Here is a 26,136-nt window from a genome sequence, read left to right on the forward strand (position 1 = left end):
TTTATGTGATATCCGATATTTAAAAAAATAGCCGTATATGCATAATTTAGTTATACATATTGATTAAATCAAAATCAACCAATAAAGTTGAGTCTAGAAGAAAACCCCAAGGCTCGCAAGAACATCGGGTTCATAAGATTCCCGGTCTCCTTAATTTTACTTGCTTTAATAAAAAATTAAATAGATTTTAATACGAAATTAATTTATTCCAAATTATGGCATTTTTTCTATGTATGATAATTAAGATATTATACAACTATTATTTTTCTAATGATAACAATAGTTTTTGATATAAAATTAATTTATCCCCTTTATAATTTATTTAATTAATTAAACGCATATACTATATATAATTTATAATATAAAAATAGAAACAATGGTAATATAATGAAGACGACCTTGAAATTTATGATTTCAAGAGTAAAAAATATATATTATATAACCAAATTTGTATTTAATTATTTATATTTATTTTAAACTTTTATAATATTTATTTTTTAAAGATTCCATTATTTAAATGACTCCAACCAGTCCTTATAGAATAACTGTATTGATATTGTTGGCTTCTTTAACATGGGAAGTAGTAATAGCTGAATCCCGAACTGGATGCCAAAAAGGTTAATTACATATCAATAACTCGAATTCTACAATATAAAGAACAATTTTATTATCGGGTCCAGACAGGCTAACTTTTTATAAGGCTCTAATTAATACATATCAAAATTAACAATAAATTTGTTATAAATTTCGATTATGACTAAATTCGAAGCTTGGGAAATATATGTTTGGCTAAAATATTGTATAGCAGTTTTAAATAGGCTAAATTGAAGTTTTTAACAACCCTCTAAGGATTGCCATTTTCAATGAAAATTAACCACTATTCAAAAATAGTTATCTTACTAGCAAATATAATTTTTTGATCCTTGAATTATCCTAATAAAATATAAAATTAATCTTTTTACGAATTCTCTCCCTCTAGAGATTAATTGCCTTTAAATAATCAATTAAGTCTAAGTTTGATTAATCTCATATTATTTGAGAATTATTAATTTAGTCTTTAAATTTATTTCCATTAAATAGATGTGGTATACCATAGTTTTTTGGATATATCTTGTATGTGCCCATCTGGTGTGTATAAAATTGGAACAGGGAGCCAACACAAATCAATTTATTTCGAAATTTCTAAAGATGAATTTATCAAAATCAGGTTAGGTCAACATTTTAAACCTAATTTCAACTTAAAAGATGAAAATATGATAGAATTAAACTTAACTATCTTATCTATGGACGAAATCACTATTCTAAATAATTGGTTAGATCTCAACATAAATCTTTACGAAGTCGACATTGATACAGATTTAAAATTAGAAATCAACTCTCAGAGAAGTGTTAATCCATCATATCTTACAGTAAAGTAAAACAATTTTTAATATACTTATAAATTAAACTTTATTGTTGGTTACCTCAATCTTTAATTATTTAACCCAATATAAATTAAATCAATATTTTTACATGACAATATTTAATTTTTAATTTTACTTATCAAGAAAAATCAAAACTGGTTCTAAAACCTTTAGCAACATTTCACTAGAACTGCATTCCACATATGAAAATCAAGGTTTTATTTATAAAATAAGGACGTACTTATCTAAAGGAGGAAATCTAATGATTAAGTGTGAAACCATACCAATTATGGGTGGCATGGGTTATAATTTGGGCAAGATATCTCCTTGTAATATTAAAAACGTGGCAAATAGTGCGAAGAATAATATGGAAGAAGATTTAATTTCGAGAGTCAACAAAAATAATAATGAAATAAGGGGAGAAGTTGTTGATTTACTCAATTCCGATGGTAAAATAATTCTCCTAAGCCTAAATTTGAACCCAAGAGGTCATGGTGCCATGGCCCAAAACAATCGATGGAAATACAATAAATATAGCCTTAGTTTATCTTACTATTATATCAATATTTATGTAAAGAGTTGCAAATATTACAGTATACATTCATTTATTATTAAAATAGTTTTTTAAATTATGTTTATAATTCTTTTTACACTGAATTTAAATATTCAGATAATTTTTTCCATTTATCTAAAAATATTTATATAGCAAAGTTAAGTAATATATTAATTTATAGTTATAATTCATAAATATATTTAAACATCATTATAGATATTCATCCGGTCATTAGTCAAGTATCAGATTCGCGTAATAATAACCCACAATTTAAAATCTCGCGTAAAACTTTGTTAAAAACCGAAAGAACAAAATTATTTCTCAAAGCGACCTATTCTCCTAAAATTTCTAAAAAAAACCTCGAAGGTGTATGTGGAAGAGTCTCAATCACTGAAAATGATAAGGAAAATTACGCAAAATTGAACAAATTTTTAACCACAAATTTTCCACAAGGAAATAATGGTAATATATCTTTTAACAAAATTGCGGAAGGAAGATCCTTATTTAAATTGACATCTTCAAATTCAAACGTAGAAGAAACCAAAGATTTTGATAGTAATGAGAGCAATATCTATTATGAAAGAGCTTCTTCTAATTCAAATAGATACGACATTGTGAAAGATGATGAACTAGCTTCTGACATAGAGGAATATAGTGAGAAGTCTAATAAAGAAATATTTGATTATCTTTGGTATTACAATATTTCCAAAAGTCGATACGATACAATTAATAGTCAGAGAATAGTAGGAGGAATGCCCTCTCCTCCTGGAGCCTGGCCCTGGCAAGTAAGTATTAGAATGAGAGGCAGACACGGATGTGGAGGTTCGCTGATAAATGAGATTTGGATTATATCGGCTCAACATTGTTTTAACAGAGAAGATAAAATCAATCATGCAAGCATAAACAGAAAAAAGAGGTAGAAAAATACTTTGAATTACATTATGATATTTTATTGTTATATTCTAAAATTGATGGGATTTCAGGTTTGGAAAACAATCAGCACTGGTCAAGTATAGTAAATACTATAATAGTGTTATTTATAAATAATTCGGCTATTTATGAATATTAAGAGCTTTGAAAAATAAATTTTATTTTTGGCCCGATTCAGCTCAAGCTATTTTTTATCACGATCCTGGCTAAGTTAAAAAATTTTATTCTTATAGGCCGGAACTCTACTGGAAATTTTTAATTGAATAATGTAAATTAAATGTATTTTGATAAAATAAAAACTATGTCGATTTTTTTAAAAATTTGACCTTGGTCTAAAAAATTTTATAAGCTTGAACTCGGACTAAATTTTATATTTTTACGTAGAGTTCTACTTTTGGCCCAAACGAAAGACATATTTTTACTTATAGTTATCTTTACATTTATCAGAAACCAGCAGAGGTACTAATTGTATAGGCCGATCCTAAGTTTTTCTTTCTTTCTTTCTTTCTTTCTTTCTTTCTTTCTTTCTTTCTTTCTTTCTTTCTTTCTTTCTTTCTTTCTTTCTTTCTTTCTTTCTTTCTTTCTTTCTTTCTTTCTTTCTTTCTTTCTTTCTTTCTTTCTTTCTTTCTTTCTTTCTTTCTTTTTTCTTTCTTTCTTTATTTTTCTGCCCAGGTTATAATTTTAAGTCTGACCCTTATAATTTTTTGAAAAAAAATTTCCGACCCGGGTTAAAAATTTTCTTTTTTTAACTTAAAACAAAGAAATTTCGGTCTGGACTTTAAAAAAATAAGTCAGGAATATTCACAGACCATTCAAATATTATAATATTATTATCTAATATAAATATTTAGTTAATTTTGATGAATGATGTTATTGTTTTGCTGTAAGATAAATTCCGCTTGCGGATCACACATTTTGTATATGGCTGTAGCGTAACTTCAAAAAAATAACGGAAGTTACCTTTTCATTTATTTTTTTTGAGTGACGGTGATGCAAAACTTTACCCGCTACTTCTTTTTTTAAAAAATATGGAAAAAACATATTTTATTGCATTATAAAATTATTTTATTTATATTTTAAATTTTAAAAATAAACAAGTCGAGTTTTTAATTCATATCAACCACAAAAGTCCTTCATTTTCATTTTAAATTTTCATTGTTAAATTTTCAGTCAAGATTGTAAATCTAATTAATATTGCATCAATCAAAGTATATGTTAATTTAAATTATTATTCACTAATTATAATTTATTTTATTATGTCAGTTGTACATTTTCTTCAGATGAAGATGAGTTTAGCCTGCCCTGGTTCCAATGTGAAACATTTTTAACACTAATAAAGAAAACGAAGGGTACAAAGTTTACATTCTGAAAGTGTAAATTACCCACAAATTTGAATAATCATGCGATAAATCCAAATTACAAAGATTTTTTATGAATATTATATGGCTACATATATGATTTTATAAGTTATGGAACCTGTTTCTACGGCTCTCTCGATTTTAGAGAGAGAAGAAAAAATGCATTGGAATATCTCACTCCCACACAGGGTTGCCAGGTCAAAATTTTCAAATTGTGGGAGAAATTCGGTATTTTGTGGGAGTAATATAAAAATTATGGGAGAAATTTAAAAATTGCTAACCGGGATTTAGAATTGACTTAGTTATCCGCTTATTATTTTTTATAAATATAAAATCGAATCTATTTTCCAAAATAAAATAGGTAATTATTTTTCAAAATAAAATAGCCAACTATTTTTCAAAATAAAATAGCCAACTATTTTTCAAAATAAAATAGCCAACTATTTTTCAAAATAAAATAGCCAACTATTTTTCAAAATAAAATAGCCAACTATTTTTCAATTTTCAAAATAGGTAATTATAGTACGATACAAAATTTCTTAAATACTATCTTTATTATTAAAATAACATTGATTTATTATAATATATTAATTTTGTTTAAAAATAATAACCAACGATCTTTTTTAAATACAAAAGAATGTAAACAAGATAAAATTTTATAAAAAAATTGTAATTTTACAATGTAAAAAAATATATTTTATGCTAATATATAAATAAGATTTCATAAAAAAACAAACAATTTTAAATTTACAATGTAAAAAATAATTATAATCAGTGCGGGGAAGTTGTTCTATAGTATTTAGTTAATACAATGGGGGAAGGGAATATGATATTTTGAGGCATCAAAAATCTTCAAAGCATAAATCAGTACAGGGCAGTTTATCAACATCTATTGCAAAACAAAAATATTCTTCAAAAATAAGAAATAATACAGATGCAATTACAGTTGCGGAAATGGTAAATATCTATCATGCAGTACAACATTCAGAGAGCTACTTAATATCACAATGTTGGTAGAATCTTTCCCCATAATATTTAACGACTAATATAAATGAAAAGTATACTTTGTAGAACACAAATGAGCAAGGCTATCATCAATGTTTTAGGATATAAATCCAGAAGGTCAATTCTTGACGATTTGAAAGATGTGCAAACATATGCAATTCTAACAGATGCATCTAATAAGGAGATATCAAAACATTTCCCTTGATCCTCCCCTATTTCAACAAAATTAATGTCATTTCAATAAAACTATTAAAAATTTTTTCTCCAGATATGAAATATCCAAAGACATAGCTAACCATATATAATGGTAAATATGGCAGATTTGGCATTACCAATGTATTGCATGGCAGCTTTCTGATCTGATAATTCCTCAGTGAATTTGGCAAAAACCAGAGTGTATTTACAGAATTGAGTCAGCATAATGTTGGTTGACAGGTTCCTCCTAATACGCGCCATCGTAGAATTTTAAAATTTTACAAACCTTTAAAAAATAAATAGATTATAAAAGCTGTCCTAATATTTTGAAAAAAATTTTCAAAAATAAATTGCAAAAGTTTATTTAGGAATTTTACATATAGGAAATCTACTATATACTGTTAATATGCAGTTGCAATCAGAAGAATATAATTTAATAAAGGTTCACTAAATTATGCTGCAGAAATACCAAAGTAAGAATATTATTACTATTATCGGATAATTATTAAGATTTAATATGATGTCATGTTTGAGGAGATTGTAATGCTTCTTTATTTTTATGATTTGCCAAAATATTCAAAATACGTTCCTACATTCAACTTGCTTCCATTTCCCAGCTTATACCAAATTTCTTTTCTCTTGCTACCAATCACCAACAATCTTACAATTCAACAAAGAAAAGATACTTTCTGTTGAGGGTATCCAACAAGGTGACCCTCTCGGATCCCTTCTCTTTAGTCTTGGAATCAATGACATGATAAAATCAATAAACTCTTCATGTACTCTATCGCTCCACGCTTGGTATATTGATGATGGAATCTTGAGTGGTGCCAGTAGTGAAATTGCCAAAGCAGTCACCATAATTAAAGAAATGGGCACAGCCATTGGACTTTCGCTTAACCAGAGCAAATCTGAATTCTCACTTTTAAATTCTAATGCTCCCAACACTCACGATTTCAAATTCACATCAAGCGTTGAATTAACACATCTAGGATCGCCTGTTGGAGGACACGAGGCAATAAGCACCTTTCTTCATTCCTCACTTGACATACTCCTTAAACTGGAGGACATCTTTACACTTCTTCCATCACACAAGTCCTTTTTTTTGCTAAAAAATTTCTTTTTTATACCAAGGATTCTTTACGCACTTCGGTCAACTCCAATTTTTAAATATCCTATTCCTCTCCAAACTTACGAAAAAGGAATAAAGGACTTAACCGAAAAAATAGTAAATATCAGATTCAACGAAACTGCTTGGGCCCAAGCAACTCTTCCAACCAAATTTGGTGGTCTCGGCATCAGATCTCCACTTGACTTAGCAACAACTACTTTCATATCGAGTAGTCTCTTGACAAAGCCAATAACATCCGCCCATAATTCTAAAGAAGACCTTTCCTTAATCGTGGCTATGGATATTTGGAAAACAAGGATCAATGCTGATTCTCATCCCCCCACAACCCATAAACAGAAAGACTGGGATGCACCAGTGGTTGCTCGCTGCGTTGAAACTCTCTTATCTAGCATGCAATCTACCGACCCCACCCTATTCTCTTCCTTGCTCAATGGTACGCGACATGAGTTTCTTGAGGCCATCCCATCTACCAATCTTCAGCTTCAACTATCCAACAATGAATTTACCCATGCCATCGGCATTCGTCTAAATTGTTCCATCACTCACCCCCACATCTGCTCAGGGTGCAACTCGCCAGTTGACTCGAAGGGTAGACATAGTTTACATTGTCGATCCTGCAATGGACGATTCATCAGACACAAGCAATGTAATACAATCATCCAACATGCTCTGAAATCCGCCCAAATTCCTTCCACGTTAGAACCACAGGGTCTTTTTAGATCTGACGGTAAACGTCCTGATGGGATCTCTCAAATCCCATGGAGGAGAGGCCAACTTTTGGTATGGGACTATTCCTGTATTGACCCCTTGGCCCCATCCAACCACGCCATCAACATCCTTGACCAGAAGGAACAACTTAAAATTTCTAAATACACAGAAATAATAAACGATCATTGCTTCATCCCAATCATATCAACCACTCTTGGCACCTTCGGCAAACTCGCCTTAGCATTTTTCAAAAAATTAGGATCACAAATCAGCAAACTCTCAGAAGAACCCCGAGAGGGTTTTTTTCTTCGTCAACGATTATCCATAGCGATTCACAAAGCTAATTATATCAGTTTCTATGGTAGCCTTCTAGCCAAAGAGCTATCATAGACAACGCTTACGTCCCTTTTTCATTTTTGTTTCCCTGCATCACACCATCTCCGTTCTTTTTTTTAATAGTATTATTATATATTTTTCAAACATTTTTAAATATATTAAATTTATTATAAAAAAAAATTTTACAATGTAAAAAATAAATTTATTTGATTTTATGCAAATGTATAAATAAGATTTTATAAAATATAGAAAGTCAAATAGTTATAGTTAATTATATTTTATTTGAGATTTAAATAATGGAACTAAACGTTTACCGTCGTTATTAAGATATTTATAAAATTCCTGGCATGACATTTATTAATTTTGTTTAACCATTAACTCAGCCTCTAATGTTGTTAAAGCAATTCGATTTCTCTCCTTTCTCCAGGCAGTCCTCATCAGGCTAAAAATGCGCTCCGATGAGGCATTAGAATGAGGTAAGGAGAAAACATACTCGCAAATTTTTTCCAAGCATGGGGATTTATCGTTATTACGAAAAAATTCCACCCATTTCTCCTCTGCTTTTAGACCATCTAATATTCTGGCGAATCATAAAAATGGAAAAAATTACAATCTCTTCAAACAAGGCTTCAATGTCTATCGGTAATTTTAATATCTGTTCCAAGTTCATAATATTTATACACTTGTAAATAGAGTTATTAAAATCAAATCTTGATTGTAAATATTCCAAAATTGTCTTAATAAAAATATTTGCTTCATTTAAAAATACGTTAATTATAGTAATATTTGAATATTTTAATATGATATTTTTAGCAATAGCGCCATAAAATTTATTATCTATTTTTAACTGTAGAGATGAACAGAGCTGTAGCATGATTTTGTGAATCTTTATCAATAAAGAATCTTCTGATTGCAACTGAATATTAAGTACATGAAGTAGATTTCCTTCATGTGAAACTAATCCCAAATATGCTTCTGACATTTCATCCTCGAAATTTTTTTTTAGCAAAATAGAACATTTTATTACTTAAATCTGTTTGGTATATGGGATATAATATCCACTTCTAAAAGTTCTATTCTTCTAATACAAAAATTTTGAAAATGTCGAGTGGAGCACTGCAATTCTAGATAACGATATAAAATATATTAAGTAATTTAAAATATATTTATAATAATTATACATACTGTTCTAACTTCTATTCTTTCTAACACAAAAATTTTGAAAATGTCGAGTGGAGAATTGGAGAATTTTATAAAAAATATATTTTAGAGCGGAAAAATAAAATAAAAGAAGAAGAACTAGACATATTATATTTAAAATTTATTTTAAAAATATAAAAATAATCAAATACTGTCTCTCAAAATTATTATTTATATATTAAAAACATTAAAATGCTAAAAAAAAATTGTGGGAGAAATTAAAAAATTGTGGGAGCTTTTTGTGGGAGCTTTTTGTGGGAGATTTCTAATTGTGGGAGTTTTGTGGGAGTGAGATGTATGTGGGTAAACAAAAAAATTGTGGGAGACTCCCACTGATGGGGGGAGACATGGCAACCCTGCTCCCACATGATAACTATTATAATATTAAAAATTAAAAAAATGGTTTTGAATAATTTCATTTTTTACAATATATATTTTGATGATTATTTATTTCAATAGATGAGGACACATCTATAAAGATATATATATATTATCAGCAATAATTCACTCGCTATTTAAATCAGATTGACCCTGGTAAAATTAGATGTCAACGAAGGAAGGAAGCTTGAACTTATTTCCTGTTTGAGAGAAGATTTTGATAAAAAAGGCAGACTTGATTCCTTTAAAAAAAAAACACACACACACAGTTTATTTTATGATAAAGATAAAAAAAATTGAATGAGGATCTGAATGAAGATTCTTTTGAAGAAACTTTTTTCAAAATAAAGATTATTCTTTAATTTTTATTTATTTATTAAATATAATACACCCTCCCAACCTCTGCGTGAGTTTAACTTGTGTAAGCACAGCGAAATTTAAAATTTGAAAATCAATTGTTGTTAAAAATAAATAAAAATTTATTACAAACATAGCTTATCTTATAATTAGTGTTATTAAAAGTTACTTTTGAAACGCTAGTTGCAGTTACTAGTTACATTCATAAAAAGTAACTGGTTACAGTTACTAGTTATATTTTTATAGTGTAACTAGTTACTAGTTATGGTTTTATTTCAAAAGTATATAAGTCTTTATAAATCATTTATCTAACGATTCATTTTTTTATTTAATACAAAAATATCTAAGATTTACAAATCTTAATCAAAGGTATTTAAAAGTAAATATACAATTTATTTATATAAAAATATAATTATAACTGAAAAAAAATGAGGAGAGTAGAATATTTTTGCACCGAAATAAAATAAAAGAATATTATGTATATTTGCACTAATTGTAAATTTTATTTATTTGCCTTTAGCAATAAATTATTTTCAAAATTTCTTTCCAAAAGGACGCGCTTATTGTTCCTCTTCAAATAGAAGCCTCTCTAGACAGAGAAAAAGTCCTACGGGAGGACTTGGTGAAAAGACAACATTATATTTAATAAAAAGTAATAATTCCTCTTTTAATTAGTTAAGATGATGGCGCAGATTTATTTTGTAAATTCCACATAGGTTAGCATTTTGATATGGCAATGTTATATGATTTTTTATAATAATCATTTTCTAGAAGGATCTTGTTGGTATTTTGTGTTCCTATTAAATTTAATGCATGACAAAAACATATTCAGTGTCTAGAAAGGTAGTCAAAGTTATTTAGTTAAGTTAGTTTAATTTAAGTGATAATTCTATATAACATTTAGCTAAACAAAAATCTTGTTACATGTACATCTAACTAATTTTGTACAATTATTAAAGAGAAGTTATGTTAAAATAATCTTACAGAGATGTGTTTCCAAAGCTTGGCTGTGGAAGACTTAGATGCTGAAATATAAAGTTTCTTCTTGAAGGCATAGTGTTATTAAACAAACGGCATTTTTTAAATAACAACTATAATTCACAATTTAAAAAAAAAGACTGAAAACCCAAAATTATTTTTATAAAAATACAACATAGCCAAAGGCTTACAATAGATGGACCTACCACTAAAATTTATGGGGCTAATACCACATAATAGTGCTTACCCGCTCTCAAAATCCAGGCTACGGCTTAATTCTGTATCTGTCTGATTCAATATTAACTATATAAAAAGACCCGTATACAGAATCATATATTTAAATCAAAATTTTTAATTAATAATTTTAATTTAAAATTAATTCACTATAAAATTAATTATATATTTGAATATATATATAACAATATATATATTATTATTTTAAAAAACTAGTTACTTTTAGCAGTTACATACCAAAAAATATAACTAGTTATAGTTATTATTTATAAATTTTCAATGTAACTAGTTAAAGTTATTTTTTTTGTAAAAATGTAACCAGTTGTCAGTAACTAGTTACTTTAACACTACTTTTAATAAATTATTTTTATATTATAGGAAAACAAATTATAAAATGATCTTATTTTATAATATATTATTTTTTGCATAATTTTATATTTTATTTATATTATATGTAGGAGAAAAATTTATTTTTTTTGTATTTGTATATAAAATTAAATTTTTTAAGTGAGTAACGCCTAACGCGTTACTTTTTTGAATAGCCAATAATGCGCGTTCCTATTTTCACAAGGTAGCGAGCAATGGTAAGGCATTCTTTCGTTTCTTGTTTGAAGTAACATTTACAGCACCAATTTTGAATGATTTAATTAATAATAAAATCTGATATTCTAATTAATTTATAATTTCATTGATTTTACAGATATTTCCTTAGAATTTTTTTTCTCACCCTCCAAGCTATGAAGTTTGATGGGAATTTAAAAAATAAAATTCAAATTAGGGTTTTTTTTTTCTTTCATATCAAAGATTTTGCCTTTGAACATTCCAAAACAAATAATGATTCATCGCTGAAAAACGTTAGACCAGAGTAATACATCACAGATTTTATCCTTTTTCCATATTAGTCTTTTTTTGCTTTTGGAGGCTTGATAGCGGTTTTATTGGTCTTAAGAAATAAAAATAAGTAACCTATAAAAGATATTATAAATATGCATACTTTATAGAGAACTAATATTGATAAATTGCATGCAATTCTTTATTGCACTTTTGAAACAGTTCTGCCAATTCTAGAGTTTTACTTAGATTCTATTTCATTAAGGTTTAACAGTTTATATTCACCCACTAAGCAATCTACCATCTATCTTAATTGTCACTAAATGCCGACCATTTTTTGTAAGTAGATGTAGAATCGTTTTTTCTTGAGAACTTTTTAACCTTTTTATATAATTTCGTGAACCGTTTTCCATACTAATTGATATTTTTCAAATGTTCTTATAGTGAAAATGTCTTTATCATGTTATATCAGAATCAGTGGCGTCTGGAGGGAGAGAGCACACTGGGTCTCGAGCTTGTAGAAAATTTGAAGAGCTCCCTTAAAATTTGGGAATTTTTTTATACATACAAAGAGTCATAATCTAAAAAAAGAATCTAATTTTTTTAAAAAGTTGAGTCCCCTGAGATATTAAAGGCTAGTGATGCCACTGTTTAGAATTAGCTACAGGAGGAGTATTCATCCTTATATAGTTCAATTCAATTTGAAAAAATTTAATGACACGTGATTTAGGCACATTTCCTTCTAATGTTGTATACAAAAGAGGAATGATAAGTCCAGCAAATTAGATAAAAAATAGGTAGTACCCCATACGAGGAGCTTCACAGTAAGTTAGTTTAGTGTTTGAAAATCCACAAGTTGGTATAGAGGGCCATATGTACAAAGAAAACACATATAACTTAGAAATAACGTAAATAAAATTTTATAAGAATTGAGCTTGGAAATTTTAATTTAGTGATTAACCAATATGATTAGTACTATTACCACTAAATTTTCACAACCGAAACCAATTGAATTAAATATGTTTTTAAATATGTTTTTAAGCTTACCACTTAAAAAAATATTAATAATAATTATAGAATAGCAGATGAATGCTTTTAGCAATTAAATGTGATAGAACTTTAAACCCTTTATCATAAACTGGCAGACTTTGTAAATGTTAAAATTTATCTATGGGTTATAATATTTCTTTTCGATATTCATTCAAAATTAATAAAATATACTTTTTAACAAATATTATATACAATAAGACTTTCTAACATACTTATATTTACCAAAATCCTGGATTATTGTAAAAATATTGACAATATTTTTAACCTTTTAAAGGTATATTTATTTCAAATAAATATATATTTTTCAAGATCATTTGACTATACACGATTTACGATTCATTTGGGAACGACAGTAGTGGAAAGACAAAAACATGAAAATGAACAAATTAGAAGAATAGAGGATGTTATTTATCACAAAGATTATAGCTTAAGTAAAAACAGAGGCATCACTGGCCTATTTATTTAGGGATACAAAAGATTTATTTTTATATATGGGGTGTTGACAAAAGTGTTGAAAAGACTAAATTACATTTTTTATTTAGTTATAAGTGATATTAAATAGTTTAGTAACTTTAGATTCATCCAAATTTTTTTAAATCAAATTTAGGAAGCATGAAAATATAAAATTTAAAAGTTGCCAATTTTTCAATGTGAAGATGCTAGGCACTTCGCCCCCACCCATTTTGGCGCTTTTAAAATGATTAATAAGAGATCTATCACAACCTTTAAATAATATTATTAATCAGTTAAGTAGATAGGAATAGGAATCAAGGTATAACATTATTATATGTATTAGATAGGTTGTTAATTTAATTTTTAATAAATATGAGGGGAAGGTTTTGGATAACATTTGCCTCAAGATTTTTTTGCAGGTCCAAACCGATCTTAGATTTTTTTTGTTTCGTTTTCCAAACAATTGTAAGTTAAAATATTAAATAAGGCAGATTCCTTTCTAATCTGTGTTAAAAAGTTTGACCTGGTCTAATCTTACTTTTGATGGACCAAACTTAGACTTATCTCAGAAATGGACAGGTTCTTACATGGCTCTAATCTATATATCTAGTTAATATCTTGTAATTATGAAAACAAATGATTTGATGGAAGAGTATATAATAAGGAAGATGTTTATGACTTGTTATGGCTGAAATCTCGAAGAAGCCGTTAGGAATATCGAGTGAAGCAATTTATCAATATTGATCATTTGGCCTGCCTTTATTTTACCTTTCGTTTGAAACTCTATTAATGTTAGTGTCTTATTAAATTTCATAAAAAATTGATCAAAGAAAAAAAAAGTGCTACTTACTCCAAAGGCTAATTATGATGATGTGCTCACTTACATATTTTTAATGGAAAGAATATTACAAGAGGAACATTTATATTTAGTCAAATAAAATCATCTTATATAATATAATCATAGGCCTATCCAGGATTTTACTAGGGGTGGGGGAAGGACGGAGTTTTAGGGCTGGGATTTTCCCCACTATTGGACGTCTTTAAGTTCACATATTGCAGGCCTTTGGCTATGCTACATTTTAAAAATTTTGAATTATAGTAAATTATCTTAAAAATTATTAACTTTTGCTTATTTTTTTCTCACAAATGTTTATAGTGATATATTGTATAGATTTTGGGGGGAGAGAAGAATGGAGGCAAATGGGGGAAGGGTAGAATTATTTTATTAGCTTAAAATGATATTCAAGAGAATAGGGCAATTTCTGAAGGGTGAAATTTCTCTTATCTCCCCTCCATGGCTACGCCTATGATATAATGCTATATCAAATTTCATACAATATCATGATATAAATTAAGGAGAAAAAGAAATATAATAGTTCATATTTATTGTAATTAACATATAATTTTAAAGTTCAGAAATAAATGTAGGAGGAAAGGTAAGTCTTCTTCCTTCTTCATCAAACTAAACCCAAAACTAGTAAGGGTCTTTAAAACGCCTCTTATCCTTCCATATGGCTCGGATTTAGGCCATATTAATAACAATTTTCTTATCCAACATGTCCTTGCAGATTTGATAAATCAAAATTATTCGTGACCTGCATCTAATTTGATGGCCTGTAACTTCAAGATTGAGAAAAGGCCGATTCACGTTAAATAAGTAGGTCATTCGCACATTATATCCATAACATCTCAGTCTGCTCTTTTATCTTTCACGACAAGAAAGGTATCCTCATCTTCTTTCTTAGGATATCATCGATCATATCTTGGCTCCATCGGATTATTCGCCTTTTAGTTAAATCCAACATCCTCTTTTCGGATGGTCGTAATGTCCTAGCTTCACAATACAACAATACTAGTCTTACGATAGTTTGATAGACCTTACCTCTAAGCCACATTGGTATCTTCCTGTCTCAAAGCACCCTCTGGTAGACTCTTCATTTTTTCTAACTTTTCTGCATCCTGGGGTTGATTTCTCATGACAAATCCTCTTAATGTATCTTAGACCCAAGAGAGCTTAACTCTTCCAACTTTCGAAGATGGAGTAGTTTCATAGTTCCTTTACATCGATCGGCCAGCAACGATGGTTGCCAGATACACTATCTTTGAAAAGCTGACGCGGGGGTCATGTTTCGCTATCCTAACTGTCCAAACACTTAGTCCGTTGAGCTGCCATCACTTTGGTTTCCTCACATATCACAAAGTCATCTACATATATCCTTGATCATGGTGTAGGCCTTTGCATGTCCTAAGTTATAGTATAGAGGATTAGTATGAAGAGAAAGGGCTTAACTCTGACCCTTGATATAGCCCAACATATATGGAAAACGGCTTTGAGTCTCTGATCGCATTTCTCAGTAAAGTGAAATTCGTACAAACATAAAATAATTGCACATAACCCTCTTATACCATAGTTTTGCCTTTTATCTTTTGAATTTCAGACTTTACTTTATTAACGGTATAACAGCCAATCATGTTGGTAAACCTTGGAATTGGAACTTAATGGATCTCATAGATTTCTAACGTTTAGAAGACTTTAAAAGTATTTTGCCAAATTTCGATCCCCTCATGCTGCCGTTTCAGACTTATGTTATCTTCCTCTCTAACGCTGCATGATCCTTCCACTCGTTTTTTACCCCTGCCTTTTGCCAATTTTTAAATTACTTTATCTCCTCCTTTCAAGTTCAATTTTCCATCTCGTTATAGGCCTTGTTTTTGCCATTTCCACTACATTTTTGCTACCCTTTAACGCCCCTGGTGAGCTTTATTCGAATCTTGAGAAACTATCCTCCTTCCCCCAGAATAATTATTCCAATGCATTGATTATTGTATTATTATCCATTTTTTTAACCCAGATGAATTCCCAAATTTTAGGTAAGCAAATATTATTGAATAAAATGTACAAAATAATTGAATAAAAAATATATTAATTTGATAATAAAGAGAAATGGAAAAAAAATTTAAGTTTTGAAAAACATAAAACACTATTGTCTTTTTCCTTTTTCTTAAAAATCTAAATTTTATAAAGTAATTAAAATAACATTAAACTGCATATATGATAACTTATATATAATTTAATTAATTTTTAAAATTATATTTAAAATATTGGTTTTAAATGTTAGATTTCCGATCTTTTTAATAAATTTATTATTTTCAAAATTTTAATTTCATTTTTTTATATTTCATTTATAAAAAAAATAAAAATTAACTATATTTTTAAGGCAAAAGGTATGACCATGATATAGTTCTAATCAAAATGGATAAACCAGTAGATTTCAATAAGTTTGTATCACCCATATGCTTAATTTCTAATAAAACCACAATTTTGACATACTCGTTGTGTTATGTAACCGGTTTTGGAGATGTCCGAGGTAATTTACTATAATGATTAAATAAAATATTTTTTTGTTACTTTACTGCTAAAAATCAACGGCCTAGCCCGAGCCTATCCATTTAGAAAAATTTTCAATCCATCTAAAAAAACATTTTGCTCATGTCCCCCTCAAAATTTTCCAGCCGGACCCTTAATAACATTTAAAGAGAAAAATACTAACTGGCTGAGCCCAATCTATTCTTTTACTAGCGATCTTCGGGTTAGACCATACAAAAACAGATTGGTTTATGTTATTAGTAGGTCCATGCAATACAGGGTAAAATATTGTAGTTTACATAGTTATATCGTATCACATCATCAATGCAAAATTTTTTCCGCGAAATGTAATATCGCAAATGCATTACCTCGAATGCTTTGTCGCCAATGAATTATCGCTTAAACAATATAACGAATGCATTATAGTGAAAACATTACCACAAATGCCTTAAAGTGAATCTATTAGAAAAAATCTATTACCGCAAAATTAATATCGCGAATGCATTACATCGTAAATAATAATGCGTATGCATTGTGGCGAGTGCATTATAGCGAATATATTACCTCAAATGCTTTATAACGAATGTGGTACCGCGAAGAATTATAGCGAATGCATTATAGCGAATGCATTATAGCGAATGCATTATAGCGAATGCATTATAGCGAATGCATTATAGCGAATGCATTACAGTGAATGCAATAGTGATTTATATTTTACAAATGGTTGATATAATTAATATAAATTTTTAAAATACCTTTGCTACTTGTCCATTTATTTTATGATAAGGAGTTCTTCATTAATTTATATATTTTTTTAAATATTTCGGAAACTATAAGTTTGGTACCTTTAATTCTATTTCGTTAAGGAAATTATTTAGATTCTCTTCTCCTATATTCTTACCTATTTAGCAAGTTCAAATCTTTTCCAAAAAACTAGAGAAACTAGAGAACGAGCTTAATTAATGTTTCCATATTTATAACGTAGCGTTTTAAAATCTTTATAACTCTTAAATACGTCACTTGCTATTTATGAAAGTTCGTATTTTATTTTAAAAATATTAAGAATTTAGTATCCTCAATTTTTTTAATAATTAGATTAAGTCGTTTTTTAGAAAATTTGAAATACAAATATTTGACAAAAAATAACTAACCCTCATTTTTTATTTATTAATAAATTGTCAGACAGGTTCCCATTATACTAGTCTATAGTAGGACTTGCTTTTTTTCAAATTTATTTCTAAATTATAATGCAGAGCACAAAGCATACTTTGAGATCTTATAGAATTATTTAAATAATAAATATAATTAATGTAATATGTTAATCTATTCCCTTTTTCTTCTATAACACCTAACAATCAACGTCAATTTGACTATTTCTTACGAATTTAAGGGCCATATTTTACCAATTTTTCTTTCAAGTTTGCAAGATTAAAAAGGTAGTAGGCTAATAATTCTCCAGTATATGAAATCAATTTTTTGAGGTCTCTTTAAAGCTCATTGAACTTGATGAATATTCCACTTATTCCTAGGGAATTTAGCAATTAAACTTGGAGCATTTCAATTTTTCCTCTCATGGTATAATCTTATCATTATCAGATCTTCTCTTGATAAAATTTTTTTATTTAAAAAATTATCGTATAGGGTTTTACATTGTTAATAGGCCTAAAACGAATTATATGTTATTCGAAATTCAATTCAGTTCGTATTTTAGTAATAGGAATAGCACAATTATTAGATTCGAAATTTCGAATCGAATATGAATAATGAGGAAAAATTTCGTCGAATAGTAAACTTTTGATTATTCGATTCGAATTATTTGTATTATTCATATAATCGAAATTATTCGAAATTATTTATTTATAAATATTTAATTTTTTGTAAATATTTAATTTTTTCGTTAATATTCGTAAATCGTAAGTAAATAATAAAAAAGAAGGAATTAAATTTTCCTAATGAATATCATTTCATTTTACCTTATTTTATTTCCTATTTTTTATATATTCATAAATCATATCATAAGTTATATTTTCTGATGAAAGGGAAACTCCCCAACAAAGTTAACTAATAAATATAATTATTTTATTTTGATGGTTAGATTTAAAAATTCCAGCTAAATATATAATTCCCAATTGCCTTGAATTCTATTGCACCAACTTCTTTAGTAGAACTTTCATATTGGTCAGTATAGTTATTACTTATAATTTTAATTTTTTCATTGGTATGATAAATAATCTCTTCAATCATTTTTGGTGTTATGTAAAAGTCAAAACATTTTTCTGGAGTGTCTCCCATATTATTTTACTCCTGGCAGATGAATTAATTTTATAGGAGGACTTTAATAACTATACAAAACAAATTAAAGACCTTTTTTGATTTTATATCCTACTTTAAATCTTGGCATCCCTTTTTATGTTTCTTTATTAGAACATATAAATTCATTTGGCCGCGATTTCATAAAAACTATCAATGCTATTAACAAAATAGAAAATTAATATAACCAAACAAATATTGAAACCATAATATTAACCATATAAGATCCTAGAGTAAAAGTGCAATTTTTTGAACAATTACTTGCGTCATATAACATAGATACAACAAATCTATTACAAAAATTTAAGGGTATATATATATTGATTGCAAGGTATAATATAATATCGATACAACAACAATTAACTTAATAGTACAATCAAATATGGATAGAATTTTTAAACAAAATATCATCTCATCAGTATGTGAGGTTGAAACATATCTTAATAAATTAAGCATCACTTCTAATAAGAGCCCGCTAGAATGGTGGAGATTGCATGGGGATCGTTTTCTCGTGTTGTCGAAAATGGCAACGGATATATTATCCATTCAGGGATCTTCGGTTTCATGTGAGAGGTTATTCTCAATAGGTATAAATATAATAATGAATAAGGAAGAAACCATTAGAAAGACTTTATGCTTGAAAATTGGTTATTGTCAAATTCGGATCTAGCATAATTATATTTTTTCTGTATTATATTTTGATGATTATAAAATGAAATCAATGTACATTTTTAAAAATTTTAATAAAATTTTAATATTAGATTGATGAAATAATTTAGATATTTTTATAAATTTTTCTTAATTCAAAAATCGGGTGTTTTTGATCAATTTGTTTGGAAAACGTTATATGAAATCATTGGGATTTATTTCGTTTATTTTCTGTAAATTTTGATATGCTAATGACAATTAGTTTAGAGAATCCTTAAAAGTGTCATTTTAAAACATCCACATCTGTTTATAATTTTTTTTGCAAAATATAATTTCTTTTTTATAAGCTTTAGAAAAATTTTCGAATCGAATTGAATATTCAACTAATCGAATCGAATAATGATTTTATTATATGTATGAATACGAATCTCTATTATTCGATTCGAATAGACAATTTGGTAGGCCTAATTGTTAATAGCATTTAATAATGAGATTTGTTTGATAATACCAAAATATTTTGTGTTTTAATTTATAATTTAGGAGAAACTTTTAAAAAGGCGAGGTCAGACTACATTTTTTTTATCTTAATTTTCCGAAAACCGAGATAAAATTTTAAATATATATTTTGAGAATATTGAGATACACAACAGAATATAAAATTTCATAAAAAAACTAATAACGCATTTCAGTTGTAAAGATTTCAAAACGCCACGTTATTTTAGCCACTCGATGAATAATTTAAATTTTTGATCTCATGATAAACTTTCATCCAATAGTAGAGACCAAAGGTAAGCACAATTTTTGTCAAAATTATCATAAGCCTGAAAATAATTGTTGTATTTGAATTTTACATTAATAAATATTTTAAATTTTATAGATTTTTCTCAGCCTGAAAATAATTGTTGTATTTAAATTTTACATTAATAAATATTTTTAATATTTTATAGATTTTTCTCAAGACTGATTCTAGTAAAGGTGAATTTTTCCCATAACAAGCCTTAAATCCGGGGCTTGCAAATTCTATTGGTTTTTTAAGTCTCCTATAGGATAATTAATATTATTATTTCATTTTTATATACTAAGTTTTATTGTTATAATACACCATTTGTATATAAATAATTTATATAAAAATGACAAAATATGACATTTTATCAATTTTAAAAAATATTTAAAATTTTTAATGATTTTTTTTTCTAGCTCTATAGTCATCTGAGATACATTCACGATAATGTTCGCGATAATACATTCGCGATAAAGTATTCGCTCTAATCTTTTCGCGAGAATGCATTCGCTATAATGATTACGCGGTAATACATTTGCTGCAATGCATTTGCGATAATACTTCGGGGTAATATATTTGCTGTAATGCAATGGCTATAATACATTCGCAATAACACTTTCGCCATATTATATTCGCGCTAATGCATTTGCTATAACAACTTTTTGCGGTAATCGACATTCGCGGTAATGCATTCGCAATAATTTATTTCGCCCTAAAATTTTCGCTGCATGCATCCAATTTATATATACAATCATTATATAAAATCTATAAAAATAAAGGGATCAGTTTGAAAATTGACGTTTTCTGTTGATTTAAAGCAGATCAACAAATGCAAAATTTTCAAAATCTGTGATTTTTTTAACGCTTATAAATGTAACGCCTAACCTGTCCTTATTTATAATATTTTTAAAATAAAAAATAAAATCATCATTTATATGCTCTAAAAAAGGTAATGTTATTACAAATACTTGTTAATTTCAATTTAAAATTGCTTTCAAATTAATTTCTACTTATTGTTATCAAAGGTAAAGGAAAAGAATCTGTTCTCAATGAATTAAATCTGGCTATTTTAGACTTCGATCACTGTAACAGCAAAGATTATATGAACCATAGATTGTCATCTAACATGTTATGTGCCGGCGGTGAAGTCAATAAAGACGCTTGTGTGGTGGGTTTATTTCATTTTAATTTACTAAGAATGTGCTATATTTTGCCGAATAGAAACAATAAATATACTTTGTAAATTATCATATAATGGTTAAAAGGTATTTTTTATTATTGAATGATTTTAAGATTTTTATTTATGACATGTTTCAATCTAGTCATGAAGGTAAATCGAAAGCTTAATTTTATTTTAATATTTTATTTAAAGTACTAGTTATATAGATAAGTAACTTAAATTTTTATTTTAGCTACAACAATACTTTCACATTATTATGATAAAGGTTCATGCTTTTAGAATACATTTTTCATATATTCGATAACTTTTAAAGTATATAACTATAATTACAAAATCAGCGATAACTTATATTATCATATCATGATTATATTACAATGATATTTTTGAGACAACAAACCTATCATTTCATATAATTGATAACTTTTAAAATATAGCTAAAATCCAAAATCAGCAGATAATTTATATTTTATTTCATGATTATAGTACAATATTTTTGAAACAACAAAATTAGAGATCAATTAAGTTATTGAGTACAGTAGCATACTAGAGACTGGGGGGGGGGCACATGAGCTCTAGCTTCCTGAAAAATTGAAGAGCCTCTAAAATTTGGAATTTTTTTATACCACTAAAATAAAGAAGGTAATTATAGATAATGTTATCTAAAGGTAATTTTAGATAATGTTAGCTAAAAAAAAGGGTAACCCCCTGAGATTGTAAAGTCTAGTAACGCCACTGATTATGTATATTAATCATATGCAAAACCCTTATCCTGCATAGAAACATATTAAAAATTAAAGTTGATAATTTATTCTGGAATCCGATAATAGTACTATTATTTTTACTACAAAACCAATGAAATTATGTCATCTTCTTAAAATAAGATGATAAAATTGTTGACTAATACCTATTAAAATATCTTATGTAACCTAGTTGTAATAAATTTTCTAGTTGTAATAAATTTGTATTTATTATAAAATATAATAAAACGATATGATTTAGTCCTTGGTAGATTTCTAAATAGCTAATTATTAATCGTTTTATTAATGGTGACAGGTGGCATTCCTTAAATGGGGAAAATAATTTTTTTAATGGAAATTCATAAAATATGGCAGATAAAAGAAAATTGGCGGACTTATCGACTATTAAATTTGGTAAATTCGATAGAGAAATTTCGATATATCGTTTTTTTTCTCAATGGGAGGCTAGTTTTTGGTTAAAATATGTAAGCCCTACTGAATGTAAATATAAAGATATATTTTAAACATGTCTCGGCAATAAGAATATTGAGTTGGTTGACCATTCTTGTTATCCTGATTCGATTGAAACTTTATCATTTAAGGAAATTAAGTCAATATGTACGTCAACAAATTTTGCTTCTAGATTTGATTTCATTAGACTACATAAAACAACTGGAACCATAACTGAATTTGCATATAAAATTAGAACAATTGGCAAGCGTTGTCGATATCATTACGTGATCAGTTTATGGTTGGCAGGGAAATGCCGGACATTGTTTCTCTATCAAGACCGTCGAAATATAGAGTCCTAAGATCTCTTTTCAATCCCGGCATTTTCATGACAACCATAAACTGATCAAGTAAACTCTCTTCAATATCATTAAGATATTGACAACGATTGCCAATTGTTCTAATTTTATATGCAAATTCAGTTATGGTTTCAGTTGTTCTCCGTAGTCTAACGATATCAAATCTAGAAGCAAAAGTTGTTGACGTCTGTTTAATTAATGTAAAAATATTGACATAATTTCCTTAAAATATAAAGTTTCAATCGAATCAGGATAACAAGAGGTCCACCAACTCAATATTCTTATTACCAAAACATGTTAAAAATATATCTTTATATTGGCATTCAGTATTACGTATTTTAACGGAAAACTAATCTCCCATTGAGAAAAATAACGATATATCGAACTATCTCCATCGAATTCATCAAATTTAATAGTAGATAAGTCCGCCAATTTTCTTTTATCTGCCAAATTTTCTGAATCTCCATTTAAGGAATTATTTTCTCCATTTAAGGAGTCGTCACCTCGCACCACTAATAAAACGACTAATAATTAGTTATTTAGAAAACTATCACGAATTAAATTATATCGTTTTATTATATTTTAAAATTAACACATCACATTTTTTTTATCAATTAGCGTTGACCGAATAGTCCACTTGTTTAATCATAACTTGACTGGCATTCCTAAATTGAAGTCCCAAGTCAACTTTAGGATTGAATCATGGACCCCTACATATGGTAATAATCAACACAACTGGGGTAACCTTTTTCTATATGGATGAATTGGTAATTGCCAAATGACTGGTATCTACCTAGATGACGTAATTATTTCTAGTCGAAACGATGAGTAGCACATAAAAAAAATTGTGAATCGTGTTAGAAAGATTACAGATGGTTGGTCTAAAGGCAAAATTGACGATATTTAGATTTTTACAAAAATCGGTATTATTTTTAGGGGTAATTATTGATAAATTCGGTATATATCCTAATCCAGAAAAGGTGCCGAAATTCCCCAAAACCCAAGAATATACAACACTGATCTTTTCTAAGACTTGTGAAGTACGTTTTACTAGTAATCTACATAGTAAAGCAGCCCTATTACATAGATTAACGAGAGTGAAAGTAATTTGGTTGTAGACGAAAGATGAACAAAATTCCTTCGATGAGGTTAAAAAATTATTGTAATTCCTTATAACGCGCAGGCGCCAATAATTTTGAAATGCGATGCATCTGATTCAGGATTAGGGGCTATGTTGTTACACCAATTAGTACACTGAAGGATAAAACCTATTTCGTTAGGGTCACGTACTTTATTAGAATCAGAGAAACACTACGCTCCGATTGTTAAAGAAGCTCAAGCACTTTTATTTAGTATTGAAAAATTTCATTTATTTATGATAGAGAATTTTTAACACAAACCATTAGAACGATTATTTGGGGAGAAACGCGATCTACCTAAAATTCTAATAATCGTTGACACGTTGGGCCGGAAGATAGCATCTTATGATTTTATAGAATATAGACCTGGTAGTAAAAATGTAATTGTCGACGCATTATCAAGGCTTCTGATATTAGACATGGAAGAGATTCAAGATTCTAAACATGCTTTGGAGATTCGAAGTATTAATTTGGATGACATGCAATTGTCAGAAAATATTCTACGAAAAAAGTCGAAGCAAAATTTAATATTAAAAAAATAAATGCATATTCAGCAAAGTTGGCAAAACTTTGATCATCATAAAGATAAAGAAATTGTTAATTTATATAATCGACTGGAAGAGCTTTTTGCTGATCGTGATATTATAGAATGAAATGGGAGGTTGGTTATTCCTAATAAATTTAGAAACGCAGTGTTAGGAATGGTTCAATACTTGGGAAAATGTATTGAAATCTATTTTTAGATTGTATTGTTGGTGGCCCAGATGGGATATTGATATAGAATATTTTATCAAAATATGCTCTTGATGCCAGAAAAATCTTTGAGTTCAAGAATTATCTCTGTATTCTTGGACTATAGGTAAGGAATCTTGGGAGCTAATCCATATTGATTTTGTTGAACCAATGGATTCGCGATATTGGCTAATTGGTGCCAATTCCTATTCCAAATGGCTAGTAGTTGATCTATTGCAGAATACCTCTGATGAGGCTATGATTAAGCTATTAAAAAAATGGTTTGCTAAGTTTGGAATACCTAAGAACATAGCGTCAGACAATGGACCACAATTCATATTTGGGAATTCCGTCGGTACTGTGAATTAAATAATATACGTTAGACACCCTATCATCCTAAAACTAATGGATAAGTTGAGCGTACAATACGAACTTTAAAAGGTTGAATTTACGCAACGAGAGTCTCGATTTCTGATCTAGAAGAAGCTTTGATAAAGGTTTTAACAACCTATAGATTGAAGGAACATAGATCTACGGGAAGAGATTATGTTTGGAAGACAATTGAAAACTAGTTTAGACTGAATAAGACCGAATATAGAACATGAAATTAAAAAGACAAATGAAAGACAAAGTCAAAATCATGATTTACATTTGAAAGGGAGAGAATTCGAAATTTCGCACCTATGTGGTTGAATAATGAGAACACCAAAGGTTGGTGAAAGAGAGTTATTAAAGAAAGGACAGGGTTATATATTTATATTTTTGAAATTCCCGAAAGAACATTGCAGAAACACGCAGATCAGCTAAGAGATCGTTTAATTATTCCGACTCATGAAAGTTGATCGGAAGTAACAGAAATAATACAAATACTACATTAAGCTGTTCATCAATAAACCGTAAACTCACAAAGAGGTTTATTGAGGAAATCTAACTTAAAAATGTTTGGAGAAAATATAATAAATTTGTAATTATTATTTAAAAGTAATAAATTGTTATTGATTATATATTTAGTGATAATTTTAAAATGTAAGAAAACGATATAATTTAATCCATGGTAGTTTTCTAAATAGCTAATTATTAGTCCTTTTATTACTCTATTGACATTGATTTGATTTCATTTTCAAATGATTACCAGTTATTTGATACTCAACAAGTTGACTCAACCAGGGAATTGCCACATATTAAAATTAGCCTATTTCTGACTTAGATTGTCTCAAATTTTTAACATCCAACTTTATGCCTATTATTACACAACACAAATCTCAAAAGCTGCTTTTAAACTAATTTACCTGTCTACATCAAATCCCATAGCAAAATTATACAAAACCTAGA

General features: G+C 28.0%; 1 protein-coding gene across 8 annotated transcripts in view; it reads left to right on the top strand.

The window, feature by feature from the left end:
- The first annotated feature begins 473 nt into the window (after positions 1-473).
- LOC135923629 (uncharacterized) overlaps positions 474-26,136 on the top strand; it is a 41,190-nt gene continuing 15,527 nt past the window's right edge. For 2 of the 8 annotated variants that reach the window (XM_065458478.1, XM_065458476.1), the window contains exons 1-8: positions 474-617; positions 1,081-1,414; positions 1,548-1,996; positions 2,173-2,872; positions 2,940-2,971; positions 10,109-10,207; positions 16,320-16,469; positions 21,233-21,375. In XM_065458478.1, the coding sequence (XP_065314550.1) occupies positions 518-617; positions 1,081-1,414; positions 1,548-1,996; positions 2,173-2,872; positions 2,940-2,971; positions 10,109-10,207; positions 16,320-16,469; positions 21,233-21,375 (2,007 nt within the window). In that variant the 5' untranslated portion in view covers positions 474-517. Of the gene's footprint in view, positions 618-1,080; positions 1,415-1,547; positions 1,997-2,172; positions 2,873-2,939; positions 2,972-10,108; positions 10,208-10,712; positions 10,809-12,957; positions 13,080-16,319; positions 16,470-21,232; positions 21,380-23,551; positions 23,761-26,136 lie in introns of those variants that run through there. The other 6 variants (XM_065458481.1, XM_065458480.1, XM_065458482.1 and 3 more) reach the window with 5 other exon arrangements.

The sequence above is a fragment of the Gordionus sp. m RMFG-2023 genome, chromosome 2, assembly GCF_954871325.1.
Source record: "Gordionus sp. m RMFG-2023 chromosome 2, tfGorSpeb1-WG-v2, whole genome shotgun sequence".
In the NCBI taxonomy this organism is placed as follows: domain Eukaryota; kingdom Metazoa; phylum Nematomorpha; class Gordioida; order Chordodea; family Parachordodidae; genus Gordionus; species Gordionus sp. m RMFG-2023.